The sequence below is a fragment of the Ammodytes marinus genome (assembly GCF_949987685.1).
Source record: "Ammodytes marinus genome assembly, chromosome: 21".
NCBI classification, from domain to species: Eukaryota; Metazoa; Chordata; class Actinopteri; order Uranoscopiformes; family Ammodytidae; genus Ammodytes; species Ammodytes marinus.
In genome coordinates, this window is record NC_137225.1 from 1,964,293 (window position 1) to 1,984,828 (window position 20,536).

Here is a 20,536-nt window from a genome sequence, read left to right on the forward strand (position 1 = left end):
AGACAGATAGAGAAAGAGAGAGAGAGAGAGCGGGAGAGAGAGAGAGCGAGAGACATTGTAAATGTGACGCTGCAGAGGACTTGACAAAGCCAATCACACTCCTATGGCCTAAAATACGTTCACGCGACCAGCAAGTGAAAACGACATGCACACACCAACACAGGCACGGTCAGACCTACTCAAAGGCCAATCTGTGAACTTGGTTTGCACTCTGTGAGCACACGTCAATAAAGAGCAGTCCTGTTTTACCAAGGTAATAGCAGTTGTTTAGAGGAGGCGATAAGTCAGCGCATAGGCCTGCAAGCTCCAGTTTAAAAGTTCGCACCCAAGAGCAGATTGGTAGCACTGTGGCAGAGCGGGCAGGAGTGTTGGTCCATAGAAAAGGATTTCAGGATGCAGAAATGCCATTGGTCAACAAGTAGGAACCAATTAGTGCAGTGAAAAGGGCCTTTAGTGGGAGGTGAAACTAAGCTTCTCCTCCAGCAAATCTATAGCTGTCAGTGGTGATGCAGCAGGGCCAGGGGCCTCATTTATAAAGCTTTGCGTGGGATTCACGTGGAAGCTAGCGTACGGAAGAAATGTAGGATGTACGTGCAAACACAAATATTCTGATTTATAAAACAGTGCGCACTCACGTCCTACGCCTGTTTCCCTTTATAAATCACAATCAACTCTAAATGTGGCGCTGCCTTTGCGGGCTTCACGTAACGCCCATATTTAACCATACATAGTCATTGACACGCCCGAATTAATATCATTTACTGAGTGCATGAAGGCGGTAGTGGCAATCGCCGACTGAAAGGGAAATGGAAAAATAGACTCCACACGGTGTGGATCACTGCGGTCACACCGAAGTACCCGCAGGGTTCGACATAACGTATAGCCCGATGGCCCGGGGCCAGTAAAATCATATGCAGGGCAAGTTGATTGGCCAGTCACTGTCCCGCCCGGGCCAGTGACTGGCCAATCACAGTTCAGTATCTTTTTGTAGACTACATCATGGTTCATTGAAATGCGCGTTGAGAGTCGGAATGAAAGCAGTGTTTATTTAAGACTCAATATAATAAACCTAATATAAAATATATTTTTTAATGAAAGGCCAGTGGACAACCGATGCGTGGGTGTTTTGACAGGCGGGGCAACAAGCGGGTGCACTCTCGCTCCGTTGGCAGAGCTGCCTACCGTCCGCCTGCGAGTCGACAAATCAATCGACTTGCTTTGCCCCCTTTCTTTCTTCCCACAGCAGAGGTTGAGGTGCAGAAAATGATAACTGCGCTTTTCCTTTATCTGCTGCCGTAATGTTACAGTATTTTCATCCAAGCCCCAATGGTAATACAAATGAGAGGCGTTATTTAAACGCTGTGAATGCGTCTCCGGTGATTGTGTCGGTTGTAGACAGAAACGAACGGAGGGACTCCGCTCACTGTACAGTATAGTCGCGCAGTTTGGCACTGTGTTTTCAGACTCGAGACATTCAATCAGATCGCGGAAGTCTTTCCCATTGAAATCGCTAACGGGGAGAATATCCCCGGTTATTATTTTAGCCACAAACCACAGTTCATCTGCGCTGCGGCTCACTCGCTGGCGAGATCACACGGTGAAACGCTGCTGTGATCGGACGAAGGCATTGTGTGTTTCTAAGGTGATTTAACGTCATAGTCTTAGACGAGCGTTTAACTTATGCTGCATATTTTGCACTGCATTGTTTTTTATCAATAGTTTGAAAAAATGGTCCCACACCGGACTCTTATGTGAAGCTGACACTTCATGGAGAAGTGACACTCCTGCAGCGCGCTCACGACCAGACGTGAACTCACATACACGGTGAAATCTCCCATTAAAAAAACGGCATAACCCACTGATTTTCGGATTTCTATTCTATTTTTAAAGTCAACTTGAGCGCAAGTGGAAAACCGGTCATTCGGTCGACACATTCACATCCCTAATGCATATAGAGAAAGTAATAAAAACAGCCTACCACACCACAAAGAATGATCAGACCTTCATCTCTTATTTTTTTTTTATGTTTGATCATGACTTCTGCAAGTGAACTATTCATTAAACTGCCCAAATTCAAGAATAAAAACAACCATCAAACTACTGGACTTTAAAATACTGGCCGACTCTTTCAACATACTTTTAGTTGTAGGCTTCTAATTCAATATGTTTGCCTGGTTTTATATTATGTGTATGAACAATATCAACATTTCATATAATTAACTAAAAGAAAAATAACCAAATCTAAAGGGAATATCTATACTATTACAGAATAGATATTCCCTTTAGATCTGGTTATCTTTCTTTATTTTTCTAATACAGGTATTATAATTATTGACACTAAATTATGAAGAAAAAAAAAGTGTGTGCAGGGCCAGTGAAAATATACAAGGGGCCAGTAAAACTCGGATCCACTGGCCCGACGGGCCAGTAGGAAAAAAAAGTTATGTTGAACCCTGAGTACCCGTTGGAGAAGTGGCGACCAGGGAAAATTTAGTTTGGTGGCACAGTGTGAGGGTCAAGGCGTCATAGTGCAGCCTGTGGCGATCTCTGTGAACGCTGTGGTCGAAATAAAAAGAAGCGATCCGACATAAAAGTGGACGCAAAAAGTGCATATCCTCACTCAGTGTTTGTGCCACGAGCGGGGGACACTGAGACCCCCCATGAGATACAGATTCAGAGAATTCATCCCGGGGCAGTGACGGGCGGCGGAGGGTTAATAATAATAAACTTCACAGTCCCTTTCAAAACACAGTTACGACGTGCTTAAACCCAAAGAAAAACACATAGATAAAACAGACTAAAAACTGCGAAAAATGAGCACATTTTGTGATGTACAATAGGCTTATGATTAGTGTATGAAACTGTGCACTCCTGTCTGCCTGACTGAGGCATCGAGAACAGCGTCAGTGTAAAAGTAATAGGTTGTATTCCACCTCAATATTATCAGAATGAATCCAATAACATGCAGAGCTTATTCAAACGTTTTTTTTGTTTGTAGGCTATTTAAGATCCTAATTCGTTTTGTTTTTTGTTGGTATCACTCCATGGAAAAATCCGTGGAGGCATTTTTTTATTTGTTGTAAGAATGGCTTCATCCGTTTTGCAAAGGAACTCCCAATATATGATAGACCTACATGGCTTATAATAGGCCTATATCTGGATTCATTTTACACAAACACATTGTTTCTCGCACTTCATACATGTGCCGACGGAGTCGCCGTTTCTCCTTTCTCCACTTTCTGTGCGTACGCATGGGTCAGAGTTTGCGTGGAGGACCGCACATCTTCCCATCAAGTTTGCTTTTTATAAATCCCAATGTTTGCGTAGAAATTGGCGTGTGCCCTCTTCTGGGCGTACGCCACGTTTATAAATGAGGCCCCTGGTCCCTCAAAAGTGTGATACTCATGGCATATTCCATTTTCATTGGAAGTCTACTAAACCTACAGCTATACACCACAATTAGGTTTATGAGACTAACAGACCCAGATATATGAAGGTTTTTAGGTGGAAGTGGGCAATTTGACAGCCATCTTGGAAAAAATGGCCACCAAAATTAGGTTCATCTTTAGGAGTCACCTCGAGGTTAGCCTTTGTTACCAACTGGTATTGCTAATGCTAACAACGCTCTGTGTTTTATTTAGTGCATACAAATATGGTTGTAATGTGGGCGCTCCGGTGGCGTGGTGGATGGGCGTGCATATTATCCCTCTCTCTCTCTGTCTCCCCATTTGAAAATGCCCAAAAAGAATCTTTAAAAAAAAATATGGTTGCAACATATCTACAGATAGAAAGTGAGCAGTGCCATGTGTACAGGTGATTTAATGTGACACAAATAATACAGAAGAGCTTAAGGCTTCTATTATCAAAGGGTTCACTGATGTTTGTGTGCTGACTAGCCATGATGAATGTTGAACTCTGGGTTGGAGTGGTTTCTCCCAGTTTACAAGTAGGAAGTCAGACCTCAGGGGGCGTTTCAGGTTGAAATGTCCGACTGGGAACTTGAAAACTCTGACTTCCCTGTACAACTGGAACGCAACAAGACCATACACAGGAATTTAATTTTCAATTCACTTCTTGTCCTAAAGGCTCAAAGCTGTTCGTCTACAAAACAATCTAATTAGTTGGTAATGCTTTTTTGTCTTGGCAGAGTAGTATTGAAATAACTGATGCTCTAGGCTCCTGAGGCATCACATCAAGAAAGAGAGTTTCTAAGAATGATTGAGGTTTTCCAGTAGAACTCTAAATCTGTCCAAAGAACATACTGGCTTCAATAGGCTGTCAACTCCACTTTTTTTTGGATAGACTACAGAGAAAGCCAAGGGAACAGAACATTGTAGCACATCCATCTGATAACTAAAAGTGCAGCTAGAAAAGGGACCAGGATTGATTATTTTTTATTGAGTTCATGGTGGTGTACTGAAGCATCTGACTTGATGGAATCTGGATTTCTTTCTTTTTTGACACATACAATGAATAAATAAGACACGTTTCTCATTCTAATCCTGTGTTCCTTCAGTCATTTATCCATCACCATATGTCACATGTTTTTTTAGCGTCTTAGTAGGAAATATTGAAAAATTCAGTTGGCCATATTAGTTAACTGGATGCATGAAAATAAATAATAGACAAGTTATTGACAGCATCATCGCAGCTTTCAATTGAGCAGATGTACACTTTGGTTTAAATAAACACATGCATGTACTGTGTATAGCACACACACACACACACACACACACACACACACACACACACACACACACACACACACACACACACACACACACACACACACACACACACACACACACACACACACACACACACACACACACACACACACACACACACACTCTCTTTCTCTTGGTTGTCCATCGATTTATATGATGACGTCCACTTTTAACCTTTTCGTAAAAAACGTTTTAAATAAACAAAAACATACTTCTTCACTCACTTACTTTACTTTCCCTGTCCTATCATATGGCTACCACAGCCCAAACAGCACAGCCACCTTCAACAGACCCAGGCTCTGTACAAGCAAGCTCCAGGTAGTGACAATGCCCATACTACCCATCCCCATTGTTCCACATCTATCTATGAGATTTAATGTGGCTATACAACCCAATCCTAGACCTACATAACCTCTGACAAGTAGGACATGTAAATGTGTCAGTAGACACTGTGGGCTCCACAGGAGTTTTCCTCCTGTCCCTCTTCTGCTGTCTCCTGGCTGTCCTGTCCTCCCCCAGCTTACGGGTCCCCTCCTTACACACCTGCCGCCATGTGGTGCGGTCAGCAGCAGTAACTTCCAGGTCCTCAGGGCTGATGTTACATTTCTTCAATGTGGTCTTCATCTGGTCCTTGTAGCGCTTTTTCTGCCCCCCAGCCGAGCGTTGGCCATGACTTAACTGGCCGTACAACACTCTGCGGGACAGTCGGTCATGGGGCATTCTCATCACATGCCCAAGCCATCTCAGCTGGTGCTGGGTGACCAGAGCCTCAATACTTCTACAGTTGGTCTTCGCGAAGATTTCAGAATGAGGAATATGATCACGCCAAGTGATGCCAAGGATACGCTGCAGACAGCACATGTGAAAGTTCTCCAGGAACCTGAGGTGGCGGCTGTAAGTGACCCAAGCCCCACAGCCGTACAGCAGAGTGCTGATACAGACAGCATGGTACACAGACACCTTGGTGTAGAGGTTTAAGTCCTTGTTTTTTATGTCACAGTCTACCAAAGGCAGCAGACGCTTGCCTGATGCGGTTCTGGACCTCTTCATCAATGCTGCAGTCATCTGAAAGCATACTCCCTAGGTATTTAAATGAAGGAACTACTGATAGCTGTTCATCAACAACAGTAAAGAAAGGCATAGTGGAAGGGGGGCTGGCACTCCATTGACAAATAACCTCTGTTTTGGTGGTGTTGATGGTTAAACCCATCCTGCTGTAAGCTCTGGCTGCAGCATTAAGGACAGACTGGAGCTCTTCTGGAGAGTTAGCAACAAATGCGCAATCATCTGCATATTGCAGTTCAAGGACCCTTTCATCAAGCAGTTTGGTGGTAGCTTGGAATCTCCTGATATTAAAGAGGTTTCCATCCAGTCTGAAGTCTACATGCACACCACTGCTATTCTCAATCTCCTTATGGAGAAGCTGAGTAACACAGAGAAGGAATATGTTAAAGAGCACAGGTGCCAGCACACAGCCCTGCTTAACGCCTGTACGAACAGGGAAAGGAGCGGACTCTTTTCCTCCCATGGTCACTCTAGAAGTCATATCATCATGGAACTCACGGAGGATGTTAACACATTTTTTGGGACAGCCAAACTTTAGGAGGATGTCCCACAAAAGTTCTCTCTGAACAGAGTCAAATGCTTTGGGGAGGTCGACAAAAGCTATAAAAACATCCTGATGTTGTTCCCGACACTTCTCCTGAAGTTGCCGTGCCGTAAAGATCATGTCGACCGTACTCCTGCTTTTTCTGAAGCCACATTGTGATTCAGGCAGCATTGACTCTGTGATGTTACTGACCAATCTGTTCAACATCACCTTAGCCAGGACCTTACCAGCAACAGCCAGTAGTGAAATACCCCTACTATTGCCACAGATAGCCTTATCACCCTTGTTCTTATACATTGTGACAATGTTGGCATCTTTCCATTGTTGAGGAATTTTCTCTTCATTCCAGACTTCCGTTATATATTGATAAAGAGTTTTCGTACATTGGAATCCTCCCTGCTTAAGGAGCTCAGCTGGGATCTTGTCATTTCCAGGAGACTTGTTGTTCCTGAGGGAACAGATAGCTGACTGAACCTCCGAAAAGCTTGGTGGCTGATTAAGAGTGTCAATTTGGGGGCGATCAGGCAATTCTTCTAAAACAATGAGGTCCACATCAGCCTCCTGATTAAGGAGGCAATCAAAATGATCGGCCCACCTCAACAGAATGTAATTTTGATCTTTCAAAAGTGTCCGACTGTCTGCTGACTTCAAAGGAGTAATAGAGCGATTTGTTGGGCCATATATAGTTTTTAAAGCATTGTAAAAATGATGCATGTCATTTATATTGGCATAATACTGCATTTCTTCAGCCTTTTTCACCCACCACTCGTTCTTTGCGATCCGAGTGGTCCTCTGAACTTCCTGCCTTGCTTTCTTCCATTGCTCCCTTGCAATACTGCAGGATGGATTTCTGAGGGCTTTACGATGCAATCTATGCATATTCTCAAGCATGTCATGGATGGTGTCAGAGTTTTCATCAAACCAATCTTGGTGATTCTCACTCTTAAAGCCGACTGTTTGGGCTGCTGCGTCATAGAGAGCAGAGCTAATGGAGGTCCAATTCTGCTCCAAAGCTTCTGACTTTACAGACAACTCCATGTCCTGCAGCTTTTCAGCAACAGAGCTACGGAAATCATTTCTGACATGCTCGTTCTGAAGGCGGGTGCTATTCAGCTGCCTCCTGTTACTTCCTTTTCGCCGCATGGGAGGGCGAACTGTCATGCGTATCTTAGCCACAATCATACGATGATCTGTCCAGCAGTCTGCACCCCTCATGGCACGGGTGATGATTACGTCACTGATGTCACATCGTCTAACAATGACATAGTCAATCAGGTGCCAGTGATTGACTATGTCATTGTTAGATACACACACACACACACACACACACACACACACACACACACACACACACACACACACACACACACACACACACACACACACACACACACACACACACACACACACACACACACACACACACACACACACACACACACACACACACACACACACACAAACACACAGTAACTTTTGTGGCAAAATTCGTCAGCCAGACAAAGCCACTACTCCTAGAATGTTTCAACGTGGTTTAAAGTTTGACATTTGTTCCAACCATCTTGGTTTGAACTCTGAGTGTTTCTAGCTGTTATTAATGGCCATCTTGGAAGCCTTCCATCATGCCCTCCTGGCTGCACCTCACTGCCTTTCCCAACTCTCTCCAACATCTCTTAGTCTCTGTCTGTGTCTCTGAAGTCCTTCTAGTAGAAGCAATAAATCATAAAAATGGAGGCAGCTGAGCACTTTTTCAGAAGCTCTCCTCAACCCCTAGGAAGCCATTAAGAGTATGGTACGGTAGGCTACAGTTTCACACCTCTGCATCCCTCGACAATCACTGTTGGTTAAAGTTGCCGTGATTGTCACACTGTATGTTTTGCGGAAATTGGATTGGTTGTTGGATTTTGTGTGGTTGTGTTATGTCAAAACATGTTGTTCATGGATTTCAATTGCCAAAAACAATCAGTCAATACATTCAGAACGCAAACTACTGACAGCACCAATGGTTTGTGGCAATTTAATGAAATACATCAACTATATATAGGCTTCAGATTCAGACTAACTTGATTTATCCCCAAAGGAGAAATTCATGCATTGGAGTGAGAACTATATACTCAACCGTTTTTGGCAGCACCTGGGATGGCAGCAAGTAAGACCAAAAGCTATCCGAGTTTCAAGTTTAGTCTAGCGGTATTTGGTTTCTATTATTGTCCATCTATCTATCAACTGATGCATTAGGGGATTCTCCATGTCATAAGCCTACAAATTGATTTTGGTCAAAGTCAAAAAGCTCATTCTGTGATATACTGGCACAGCGGTTGGCAACTTCCGTAATATTTATATTGCTCTTAAGGTGAGACACTGCAGGCAATAATATTGTTTTATCAAGTACTGGTCAATTTATAGATGTTTGTCAATTTTGTTTCCATAACATGTCTTCTTTCATAATATACAGTAGAGGTCCACATTGTACATTTGGCTGTTTATTTGACTAAACCTTGTCTGCTTGTGTCTGTATATTTATCCTATACAATCACCTTTAATGGCCATTATCTCAACTTTCCGTAATCATTCTTAGCACTGTTCTAAGGGTTATTACAAAAGGATTTGTTCATATGTTGTTCTTTGTCTGATTTATGATACATGATCTTCTTAAAAACAGCTGAAAATAAATGTTAAGGCCTGTACATAGTATTTTTGGATTTAGAAAAAAAAAAAAAAGCCTGTATCCAAAATCTGATCCGTAAAAACTTTGGACTCCTTGTTTGTTTACGCAAACCTGGCCAATAAAGCTGATTCTGATTTTAATATATTGTCAATTCATGTTAAAGATTTGGCTTTATCCAACATCTGTATTTTTGTATTTTTAAAGAGATGCAAATGTACGTGAGTCATTGCCACATTTGCATTTGTTCAAACGTTTCTCATGAAATTGTAATAAAAAAAACCCAATAGTTTAGATGTAAGTAATCAACTGGCAAAGTGTCTTGATGATATCTATACGTTAAATTTTACCCTATTCACCTGCAGTGTCTTGCCCTAAACAGCTAGTCCAAGCCATACAAATAATCGGAAATACGTGTGGACCTGAAATAGAAGCAACATCCTTAAAATGCAGTCCCATTCTCCAGCAGAGTCCCTGTTGCTATGAGGTAACCATGGCAATGCTGACAAGCCACTGCATTTGCCATCCATGTAATGGTGACAAACAGAACACTCACCTTTAACAAACCTGAACACTGTATCATCTAGAACTGCTGGGTTTGGGGTTTCAGGGAAACAAAGTGAAGTGGTACTAGTTCTGTGTTTAACTGACTTTGTACCAGTACCTTACATGTTCAAGAACCTGACAAGCTATGCTCACCAGCCATGATCATAAAACCAGCTTCATGAATTCAATAAAAGTATATTTTTAACCGAGTGGGTTAAACCTCTGACATGACAGGCTATTGTTATAATGTTTAGACATACGGGCTGGAAATGTATAATGCTAAATATGGACTGTTATTTTTTCTCCCTTCTTGCTACTAAAAGATCTGCGTACTGAACTACAGTAAAGAGAGCTGCATGTCTGTAGACATGCTAATAGAATTGCAAATAGGCTCATTCTGCTCCACCCACACACGCACATGAATATGATCGGAGCACGGTTAACACCTAATAGAACTGTGCCACTTCTCCAAGCTAGTCACGTACTGTATATTGATACATACCAGCAGCACGTCGTTATTATTTGTGACGGATAAAAAGGTATGAAACAGTAAGCAGAGGGGTGCATCACATCTATACAGGATATGAACGGGAATCATTTCTGCAGTATGGAGCGTTCCACTGAATGAGTCTCTCTTCTCCTCTGTGTTATTGTATCAACAAGTTGATCATTCTAGTTATTTGTTAATAATAGACAATAATGGGATTTCTTTGTCTATAAAAAAAATACCAGAAGATATTATAAAAACTTGTCAATCACCAGAGTCCGACCGTAATCTTAAAATGTCCAGTGTATGAACAATAGTCCAAAATCAAAAGGCATAAATTCAAGGGACCGAAAGTGGGGAGGGCATGGTCTGACTGGAGGCTAGATTGATGACTACAAGAACCAATCAGAAGTTGGCTTCCACCAAGTCGGACGTCATTTCTTAAGAGGCCCCTCCCCACGGTGATTGCAGAAATGCTGGACTGAACTTCGGGAAGGGAAACAAATGTGAAGCTCGCACCAGATCAGGCTGGTCAGGACCGGCTACTTAAAGACAGCTAATGTTGTCTTTTTCTACTGCTCATTCAGACCCTTGGGGGATTCCTGTTGAGTAAGAAGTGTCGATGCTGGTCTTAAATCTGTGTGGAATTCTCATCACCCACTCCATGTAGCCATACATAGGCTCTGACAGAACCCTGAACCTCCTTCTCTACCCAACCCCTCATTGATAAGATGTTAAGCTTTTTACACACTGGTGTAAGAGGGGCTTAGATTTTACATAGAGATATTGGTCTCTAGGCTCTCTTCAACCTTCACATGAACACAAGTGCCAGAGAACTACAGCATACTTATCGTTCACTATTCATCTCAAAGTATGGGTTGATGTAATTGCTTTTTTTGAAGTAGTTAATACTGAAACAATGTGGTTTGAATAGAGCATCTTCTATGTAGGCCTACTGGTACCAGAGTGGAAGTCATTAGCCCCTTTTACACAGCCAGTGAAAACCGGGAAAATGCCGGAATTTCGGCCCTCCGCCCTGCTGTATAAATGCGACCGTTGCGGAACGAGGGAAGAAAGGTGCGAGAGATTGTTCCGGGAATTTTACTACCTCGGGGGGGTAGTAAGATTCCCGACACAATCAGTTCCGCCTCTCTGTTTAAATGCGGCCAGCATGTTGTTGCGGAACAGGGGGGCGTTTGACGTTCCATAGCCTACGTTATAAACATGCGACCATGTTAGCAGTTGAAGGACATGTCCACGGCGGCCTGATGTCCCGTAAAAATCACCAAATAAAAGGAACGGCATATAATCTAGCTGGTCATAAGGTCCGCTGCTAAATCCAAACCCCCACGCTTCATTTTGCAGAGTGTATGAGTCTATTTCTGCCCAGGGGAAGTTGTACAACGGGAAAGCTAGGCTAAGCTAGGCTGCGACCGGATCGCCACCGCTATTACTATCTGTCTGAGCGTATATCCACACTTTATTTCTGTCTACAGTAACGTGACTTCACACACTGTGTGTATGTGTGTGTCTGATTGGCAGATCGCTGCCCTTACAAAGAGACTCGCTCACAGCCAACCTGTCACACACACACACACACACACACACACACACACACACACACACACACACACACACACACACACACACACACACACACACACACACACACACACACACACACACACACACACACACACACACACACACACAGTGAGCAGTGGAGTGATTTTTGTCAGTTTGGTTAACAGTCCCAGTGATGTTGGACTCAGCGCGTAGCGAGATCAACTGGCACATCGTGGGGGCAGTCAAATACGGCCCTCTTCCTGCAAGCTCCAGCACTTCTGCTCTCAATTCACCGGCCAGTGTTGTTGTTGTAAAGCAGCTGACCGGCGCAGCGCTAAATGTTTACGTCACACCTGACGCTGTTTACAAGCACCTCTTTCATTCCGGAACGCTGTGTAAAAGGAGCTACTGATGCGCCAGCAGGCCGGCGTTGCTTGGTTCTGTGTAAATAACACAGAAGCAAGCAAAGCCGGCATATTGGAGTGATGTTGTTCCGTCAATATGCCGCAATTTCTGTGTAAAAGGGGCTATTGTCATGGTGATCTGTTTAAAATATAAGCTAAGGTTTGTCCTGCCGTCCAGTTAGCACCAGTACTCCCATGCTTGTCCCTCTGTCAGTATGTGTTAATGGTGAATGCACATCATTTGGGGATAACTGTCATAAGGACTTGACAGTTAGTGAAGACTCGGTGGGTTCAAACATTGAACAATATCCAAATCCCTCATTGCTCAACATAATTGCTGTACATACATTGTTTTAATTATCCTGTGATTTATAAATATTTTTGTTGACAAATATTGATAGTTTAAATTTAACACTAGAACAATTCAATTGCCCATAACTATACTCTTATAAAATATTGAAGCCCCCCACTCTTTGACTTTTCCTAAAATTGTGTTGTGATGCTCTCCCAATGGTTAAATAAAGTCACAATTAATCTGGATAAAAAAACAGGCATTTATACCTAGAACCGCCACACTGGGTCAATTTGACCCGCACAGAAAAATGAAATATTTTCGAGCAGCTGCTAGGCAACGGCATTGTTTGGGGTCCGCGATCTGACAACTGTACGTGCAGTCATTCATAAACACTTTTGCCTACAGTAAATTAGAGATGAAGATAAATACCGAACAACATTAGAGTTACTAAGTGAAATGAGTGATGTGAGTCTGATAGTGGAGCGAGATCAGAACAGATCGCTGTTCCACACACCAGGGCTCGTCCAGCTCAACTCACAGACAGCTGAGTGCTGTCTGATGAGTCGGACAGAGAGCGTCGGAGGGATCCTCCGCCTCAAAACATGTAAACGTGTGAAAACATTTATGAATAATCAATAAGCGCTTACCTAAAAATAAGTGTGCCATGTTACTGCTTATTGTATTTAGGATTTTAGCTCATATGGACGCTGTTTTGACCATCCGTTTTCATTGATATATTGGTGATATTAAATCTACTTTCAGTTTCATTACTGAGTCACCACGAAATGTGATCAGAGTTCTTAAAGATACTTAGATTATAAAACAGGAGGTCCAAAACACAGATGATGATTAAACAAACTAATTTATGAATTTATATCACACTAGAAATGCAGGGGTCAATTTGACCCGCGTGATGGTTATAGGTATAAATAGAACGCTGGCGGTTCTAGTGTTAAAATGAAAAGAAATAGGAAAAAATTCCCAAATCATCACATTTCAGCACTACTTGACACTGGTCACCAACTTATCTTCATACCTAAAAACACAAACATCCTTGTTTGAGGTCAATGCTATCAAACCCCTTCTTTTATCCGTCTTCCTCAAACACACCCATTCTGCCTTGGTTGTGTTCTTTGTCATAGTTTCTCCTCACATCTCTCTTATCCTTGATCTCTCCATCCTCCCTCATCCATCCTCCTCCCTTCCCTCCTGTTCCCCTAAACCCCACCTTGGTGGTAGAAAAAAAAACCCTTGCAGGTATTGGGTGTCTTATTAGATTCTTATACGGCATCTCTCTACGCTCAAATCCAATAAATCATTCACCGGCCCCGTGGCTACACTAGCCCACATCTGTACCTGAATATCAATATCCACACGTAGCAAACCATTGATCTCATCCTTTGTTATTAACACTCTCAGTAAAGAAGACATCTTTCCTCAAATTGTGCGCTTGAAAGTTATAAGAATAAAATAAGTAAAAAATCACAGGTTTTTTTTCAAGCAACGTCTGGGTCTCCAAGTTTGACTAAGCCACTGTTTGCATCTCCAACTATATTTAGTATTTGTATGTGGGCCAGACTAGTGGTCTAAAATAGCATAACCAATTTGCTGTTGTTTGTAGGCAAACACATCTCTCCCTCCACGCCCTCCCTGCACCCCTACTGGGGAGGCAAGCCTCACAACCCCTAACCTAGATACAGTCCTTACATGTAGCTATGTAAACACACCATCTGCTATGGAGCAATGCTTGTATAAGTGGTCCCTGTTTTGGTTACATGATATTGTGTGCACATGCAGGAGCAGGATACACTGGCTTCGCTTCCCTTTAAGTAGGGAAATGCATTCAATAAGTTTGTTATTCTATAAAGATACACATGATTGACACATGGTATCTTTGGGGGGACTACTTTTAGGGGGACTATGTTGAAAATTGATTTTTCCATTGTTTTACTTGAAAATAAACACTGCCATATAACTGAGATTCAAGTACAAAGTTGATCAAACCCAACAACAAGAAGCACTGTGTTGTATTATATGCTAAACCTCTAAATACATTTGGAGAGACTGGGTATTATCCAGATGGAATACATTCTCAGAGGACCAGCAAGTGTGCCAAAAACCAGCAGGTGTTTGGGTCTGTAATTAATACTGGGGGAAGGGGGCAGAAAATCATATGCTGCTCAGGATGGGATTGAAATCACCAAGTATGCAATATTAAAATCATCCACCAGCCATACAGAACTAAACCCTGTCCAAGGAGGGATTGCAATTTCAGCTCAGAGACAATATGGTTTTTACCAAAGATGGAACAAAATAGCATTGATTTTAAGTTATTCACAATAATACCACAGCAAAGTGTTCTCTTATGGAAATAGCCGTCCTCCCATCAAAGATTAACTGTACTAAATGTTTAAAAGTCAGAGCTAAACAACTAGCCAGGAAATCCAGAGCTGCCGCAGGCTAATTTCAGTTTGCTCAGCCTTTTGGTCTGGGCACGATCCATTGAAGCTCATTAACTATGTTGAAAAATTCGGATCTGGGCGGGCCAGAGCCCTATGTATGGTTAACGATTTGGAAGTCAGAACTGAAATATTTCATTAGCAAGAAAGAAGAATTTTCTGTTGCCGACCAACCACGGCAAAAGTAAAATTTACCAGTTAACCCCACTGCTCGCTAAACAAACAGGGCTTAATACGTCACCTTGTTCATTGCTCTGATTGGTTGTAGTGCTATCCAATTGCGTGCAGTCAGTGGTATTTGAAATGCACACGTAGGTGCCGCCCCTTGAGTTGGGAAGGTCTATTGATCGTGGCCAGACCCTATATCGTCTGGATTTCCAGGCTAATACATAACAGCTCCAACCTCTGTTCTGGTTGAATGCTCTTAAATATTTTCCATTTTATTTCACGTTACAATTATGTTCACAGATCAGAGAAGGGAGTCATTCATGCAGAATTAACAAACACAGTTCTATTCTTAACTTCTGAGTGCTGGATTTAAGAACATTTTAGAAAAACATTCATATTTAATCTCTGAAATATTCAAAAGTATGAGCTCAAATGATGTGCAGCATAACTCATAAATATGCAGAGCTGCCTCATTTGTCTGTATTGTTGTGCATGTCCATGGCTTTATCCTTAGACCAATCATACTCAATGTTTTAAAAAGCTTTGTTTCTAACAAACTGTTTCCCTGGCTGTGGTAGAAAAACGCTCACGTTCAGAAGTGACCCTGAGGTTCTTTTATATACATATAATTATTACACACATTTTTAAAAAAGGTCCAACTAAATACCCCACAATGTATCACCAGAACTATCGAGATACTGTGATGCAAGAGAGGCTAACAGAACAAACATGCAGCCTTTTTAAGCAAAGTAAACTTATATTATGTTGGTCTCTCACAGTATTAAAGCAGATATAAAACAAATACCTCTTAGATGACATGGTTAACTAGCCAACTACTGCCTGGCGGTTCTATGCGTCCGCGAGGCTTACAATTTCCGAACGGTGAAAGTCCAGTTGTGGTAGGCAATGCTTTAAAGAAGGTAAAGCTCCTAAGAAGCTACAATATGGTACAAGGTCATTGAAACCTCACACTATGTAAGGTCCCAGTGGACATTGACCTCCCAAATCCATCCAGTTGAGTCAGTTTGGTGAGTTGTGAAAACTTTGACGAAAATCCCTCAAAGCGTTCTTGAGATATTGCGTTCACAATATGCAATATCTCAGTGACCTTGAACTGACCTCCAAAATGTGATCAGTTTATCCTGTAATCAAAGTGTAGGTTTGTTCCACATTTGACGCATATCCCTCAAAGCGTTCTTGAGATATTGCCTGCATGAGTCATGAGGTTACAGTGAACTTGACCCTTTGACCTCCAAACTCCATCAAATCAGTTCATCCTTGAATTAGAGTGCACGTGTGTGCAAAGTTTAAAGAAAATCCTTCAAAGCGTTCATGAGATACTACGCTCAAAAGAATGGCGGACAAAAACCGGGGGAAAAAAACATATTGCTTCTGGCTTTAGGCATGAAAACACAATCAAGTATTCAGTTCTTTATATAAGACCAATCATTTCAAGTCTCTCTTGGGCCTCCATGGATGACAACAATCTCCCAATCACGACTGGCAGAATAATCTACGAGTGGTTGCAGTAGGACACTTCAACAGAGCAGACCTTCAAATCCAGAGGGAACATTTTCTAATTAGTGTTTTTATTTTTATATAATCAGCCAACTTTAAGCGTACTTTAACTGTTGAAGGAGCAACAACATCTTGTCCCTGTTAATATAAGATCTTTGAGCCGATCCATAGGCCAGCTGTGTGAGGAGGGCCGCTGCCCTCTACTGGCAGAGCTCCAGTCTCCTAACATCCACTAATACATCCACAGCATATCTCCGTCCTAACTGCATGCTTTAAACTCCAGCATCACTAACACAAGCTATAAAAGAACAACCGATGGTTACCGTATAACAGTCTCGTGGTCTCATTCTCCTCTCGCTGTAATGCTCTACTCCATTGTTCTCTTTTGAAGTCTAATTCCCTGCTGTCTGTGTTGGGCTGCTGTCTCCTTAATCTGGATCTAGGACTGTGTCTTCTCCATTGCAGTGTGTACATCTCTCTCCCTCTTTCTCTCACCTCTCTCTCTTTCACTCTCTTTCTCTCTCTCATGTAGTTTTATTTATTTTCTAAATGTGTTGTAATGTAATTTATTAAGCTTTAACGTGAAAAATGTAAAGTTCAAGAGCAGCAAAGAAAGTGGTTTAAAATAAATAAAATAATGTATCTCTCTCCCTCCCCCCTCTCTCTGTCTCTTTCCCCTCTCTCTCTCTCTGTCTGTCTCTCACTCTCTCTCTCCCTAACAAAGATGCAGTGGTGAACAGCTAGATGTGATTGTCAGTGTGAAAGGAGCTTTTTAAGACAGCTGAAGTTGGCAACTCTCCCCCTGATCCTCCTCCTCTATGCCCATATACAGTACTGTACATATATAAAGTCCTAACCAGAGCCTGACAGTAAAGTCAGCAGAAGAGCTGGGCCACTCCACTGAAAGCCAAAAAGCAGCTTTATTATGGCTGACCCTGCGCTCTGACCCACTCCAAAGTGGAAAACCTGAGAGGGGATATGGGGAAGGATACATTTGAATGTGCCCTGTGTACAATGCACTTGGTGGTTATGACAAATACATATTGAAATTGGGTGCTCAGACTTCCAATCCAGAATATAACACATTTCCAGCTTTCGTGACACAGAAACACATGAGGCATTATTACTAAATAATGTCAAGTTAGAGCTAGATGAAATTTTCATTTATTTTACTTTTCTTTTTGCAGGCATAAACATTCTTCAAGTACTGGTCAATTTTGAGATGTTTGGCTATGTTGCTTCCACAACATGTCTTCTTTCATACTTAATATAATAATAGGTCCAACATGAACATTTAGGTAGTTTATTTTAATCTGAACCAAAAATCTCAATTTCTAAAGCACTAATATCAACTAAACTTTCCACTCTTAGCATTATTCTGAGGGTTATCACAGACGGATCTGTTCATATGTTGTTAATTGTCTGATTAAGACTGTCTTACAAACATGCTGAAATGCATTTGCATTCTTATGTGGTATGTTTTGATTTATACATTGAAAAAAGGCTGTATCCAAATTCTCTAAAATGTTGTAAAAATGAAATATAGATGTTAACTCTGGCTTTATCCAACATCTATATATTATGTTTTTAAAGAGATGGATATGTATGCATAACGAGTAAGATATTGCTACATTTGCATATTTAGTCATTTCTGATAAAACTAATACCAAAAATAATTGTTTCAATGTCAGTTATAAACTGGTAAAGTGGCATGATGATATCTATAAATTCAAAATGTTACCCTAATCTGAAAAAGAGAGCATTTTAGACACACTATTATGTACTTACCTTAGAATAAGAAAAAGTATTCTTGTTTAAATTAGACTCTGATGGTCTGTGGCCTTAAGCCCAGTTCAGACCAAAGATTTGCTACGCAACGAGACGCAACTGCTCGCAAAGAGCTGGGCTGGACGTTCTAAAACTGGACCTTGCGATTTGACATGTTCAATCTTTGGCAACGGCTTGCAAAGCGCTGCAACGAGCAGTTCACACTGCTGCGACTAATCCCCCACGACCTTCTAAAACCGTCGTGTTGCAAGTCGTTGCGAGGGGAATCTTTGGTCTGAACTGGGCTTTATATAGTGATTCCATCTATAAAGCGTTTCCTACAGTGTGTGCATGTTAGTTGCACCCACCTTCTCGTGGTACTCCACGTTCTTGTCGGCGGTGGAGATAAAGGCTGTTCTGAGGTCAGTCCTCATGCTGTCCTGCCAGCGGCTCCAGTCTCCCTTTAAGGCATTGTTGGCCTGTTCAACACGGTCTCCCAGAGCGTCCACCTCATCCTGCAGCTAGGAGAACACACAACACACACACAACCAGGGACTCAACACGGGGCAGTTTTCAGGTGATCTTGGTACATGACAAAAGTTATTGTTTTGTAAGTGAAAAGTCTCAGGCTTATTTATCTTTACTTTACTTTAATTAGATTTATTTATTTATTGTATTGTGCCGGTATGTGTCGTTCATGTAAGGATGGTGATCACACACAAATCTCTTAGTCATAAAGTTCCAAGTCAAGTCACAGTTAAAGGGGAAATACACAGATGTGTGTAGTCATTTATGGTTACACTATGACATAATCTAATGAGATGATTATGAAAGTATAATATCTAGTTCCTTGACACCATGTCAATGGTGAGATCTTATTTGCAAACGATTTAACTAGAAACAGTTTAGAACTCAAACTTGTTTAATGACTTATACTCCGTCTATTTTTTAATTGTTTTCATTGTGAGCCCCTTTGCGGAGGGAAAATATGTCTAAATGTCAATTTACTTTTACCCCTGCTCACAGTGTTTAGTCACTACAGAAGAAGCAGCTTTTAGTTTTTATGCACCAAATATCTGGAACAAACTCCCAGAAAACATGAGGTCAGTTGCAACTGTCTTAAGACTTTTCTATTTCCATTTTAACATTTATTTTTTATTTTTTTAAATGTTCTATTTCTATTCATTCACTTTTATGTATTTTAATCTTGCCCCTGTAAAGCACTTTGAATGACCACTTTAAATAAACTTGCCTTGCCTTGCCTACACTACAGCTGAAGAATAAGAGGGAGATACAAATAAGTGGACATTATGTGTTATACCGCACTGTCATGGTTCAGAAGTCAGTGGCCTCCAAGCATTACAAGAGGAGCATTACAAAACCATTAAGAGAATCACTGGATACACTGAGCATCAAGCTGCCCTCGCTTAACACGCTACAATGAGATAGCTTCACAGCAAAGCACAGTTGTTATATATGTAAAAGACCTATATGTGTTTAAGCATAACACATTAACAGTCCATTTAGCTTGAGGCTGCATGGGGAGCCTAAATAACTTGTTTGTATATTACCTCTGCTCACAGTGCACATAATCAGTACGTTAGCACGTTGAGTAGGGATTAGCTGTCTGACATTTAGATTGACAATGGCATTTACCCAAACTCAATAAACAAACCATGCTTAACATGGGCATACACACACACACACACACACACACACACACACACACACAGGGAATCTCAGTGGCCTGCTTGTTACCGCAGTGATATCGATCCAGATACCTTGTCAAGCCCTGTGTCTGTGTGTGTGTGTGTGTGTGTGTGTGTGTGTGTGTGTGTGTGTGTGTGTGTGTGTGTGTGTGTGTATGTGTGTGTGTGTGTGTGTGTGTGTGTGTGTGTGTATGTGTGTGTGTGTGTGTGTGTGTGTGTGTGGGGTGAGTAGTTGGAACAAAAAAGAGTAGTTGGAACTGGAAACAATTTCTTTTTATTCTTTTGAGGCCTATATGAATGCCATGCAACATAGTTAGAATGCTTATTTGCTCAGCTAGATCAGAGGATCTCAACGATTTTTAACAACTTAACAAATGTGACAGTGACTTTAACAAACTATTAATATTAGACCAACTTAAAATAAAATGGCATTTATTTGTCGCTGAACTTAAATCAATCTCAATGTCAAACCCTTAAACCAATCAGTATAGACAGATTACAAACTGTTTTGTATTCAGGTCCTTTGGTTAAATAACCCATGTTGTAACAATGTGAAATGCTTCATTTATAAATACAAGATACAGAGCAAAGCTACAAAAGTTAGAACAGACATTTA

At 41.5% G+C, this 20,536-nt stretch overlaps 1 protein-coding gene across 1 annotated transcript in view; it reads right to left on the reverse strand.

Moving 5' to 3' along the window:
* Positions 1-20,536, reverse strand: part of snx7 (sorting nexin 7) — a 40,824-nt gene that overhangs the window by 3,002 nt on the left and 17,286 nt on the right. The window contains exon 8 of the mRNA XM_080049796.1: positions 18,580-18,732. Within this exon, the coding sequence (XP_079905922.1) occupies positions 18,580-18,732 (153 nt within the window). The remainder of the gene's footprint in view (positions 1-18,579; positions 18,733-20,536) is intronic.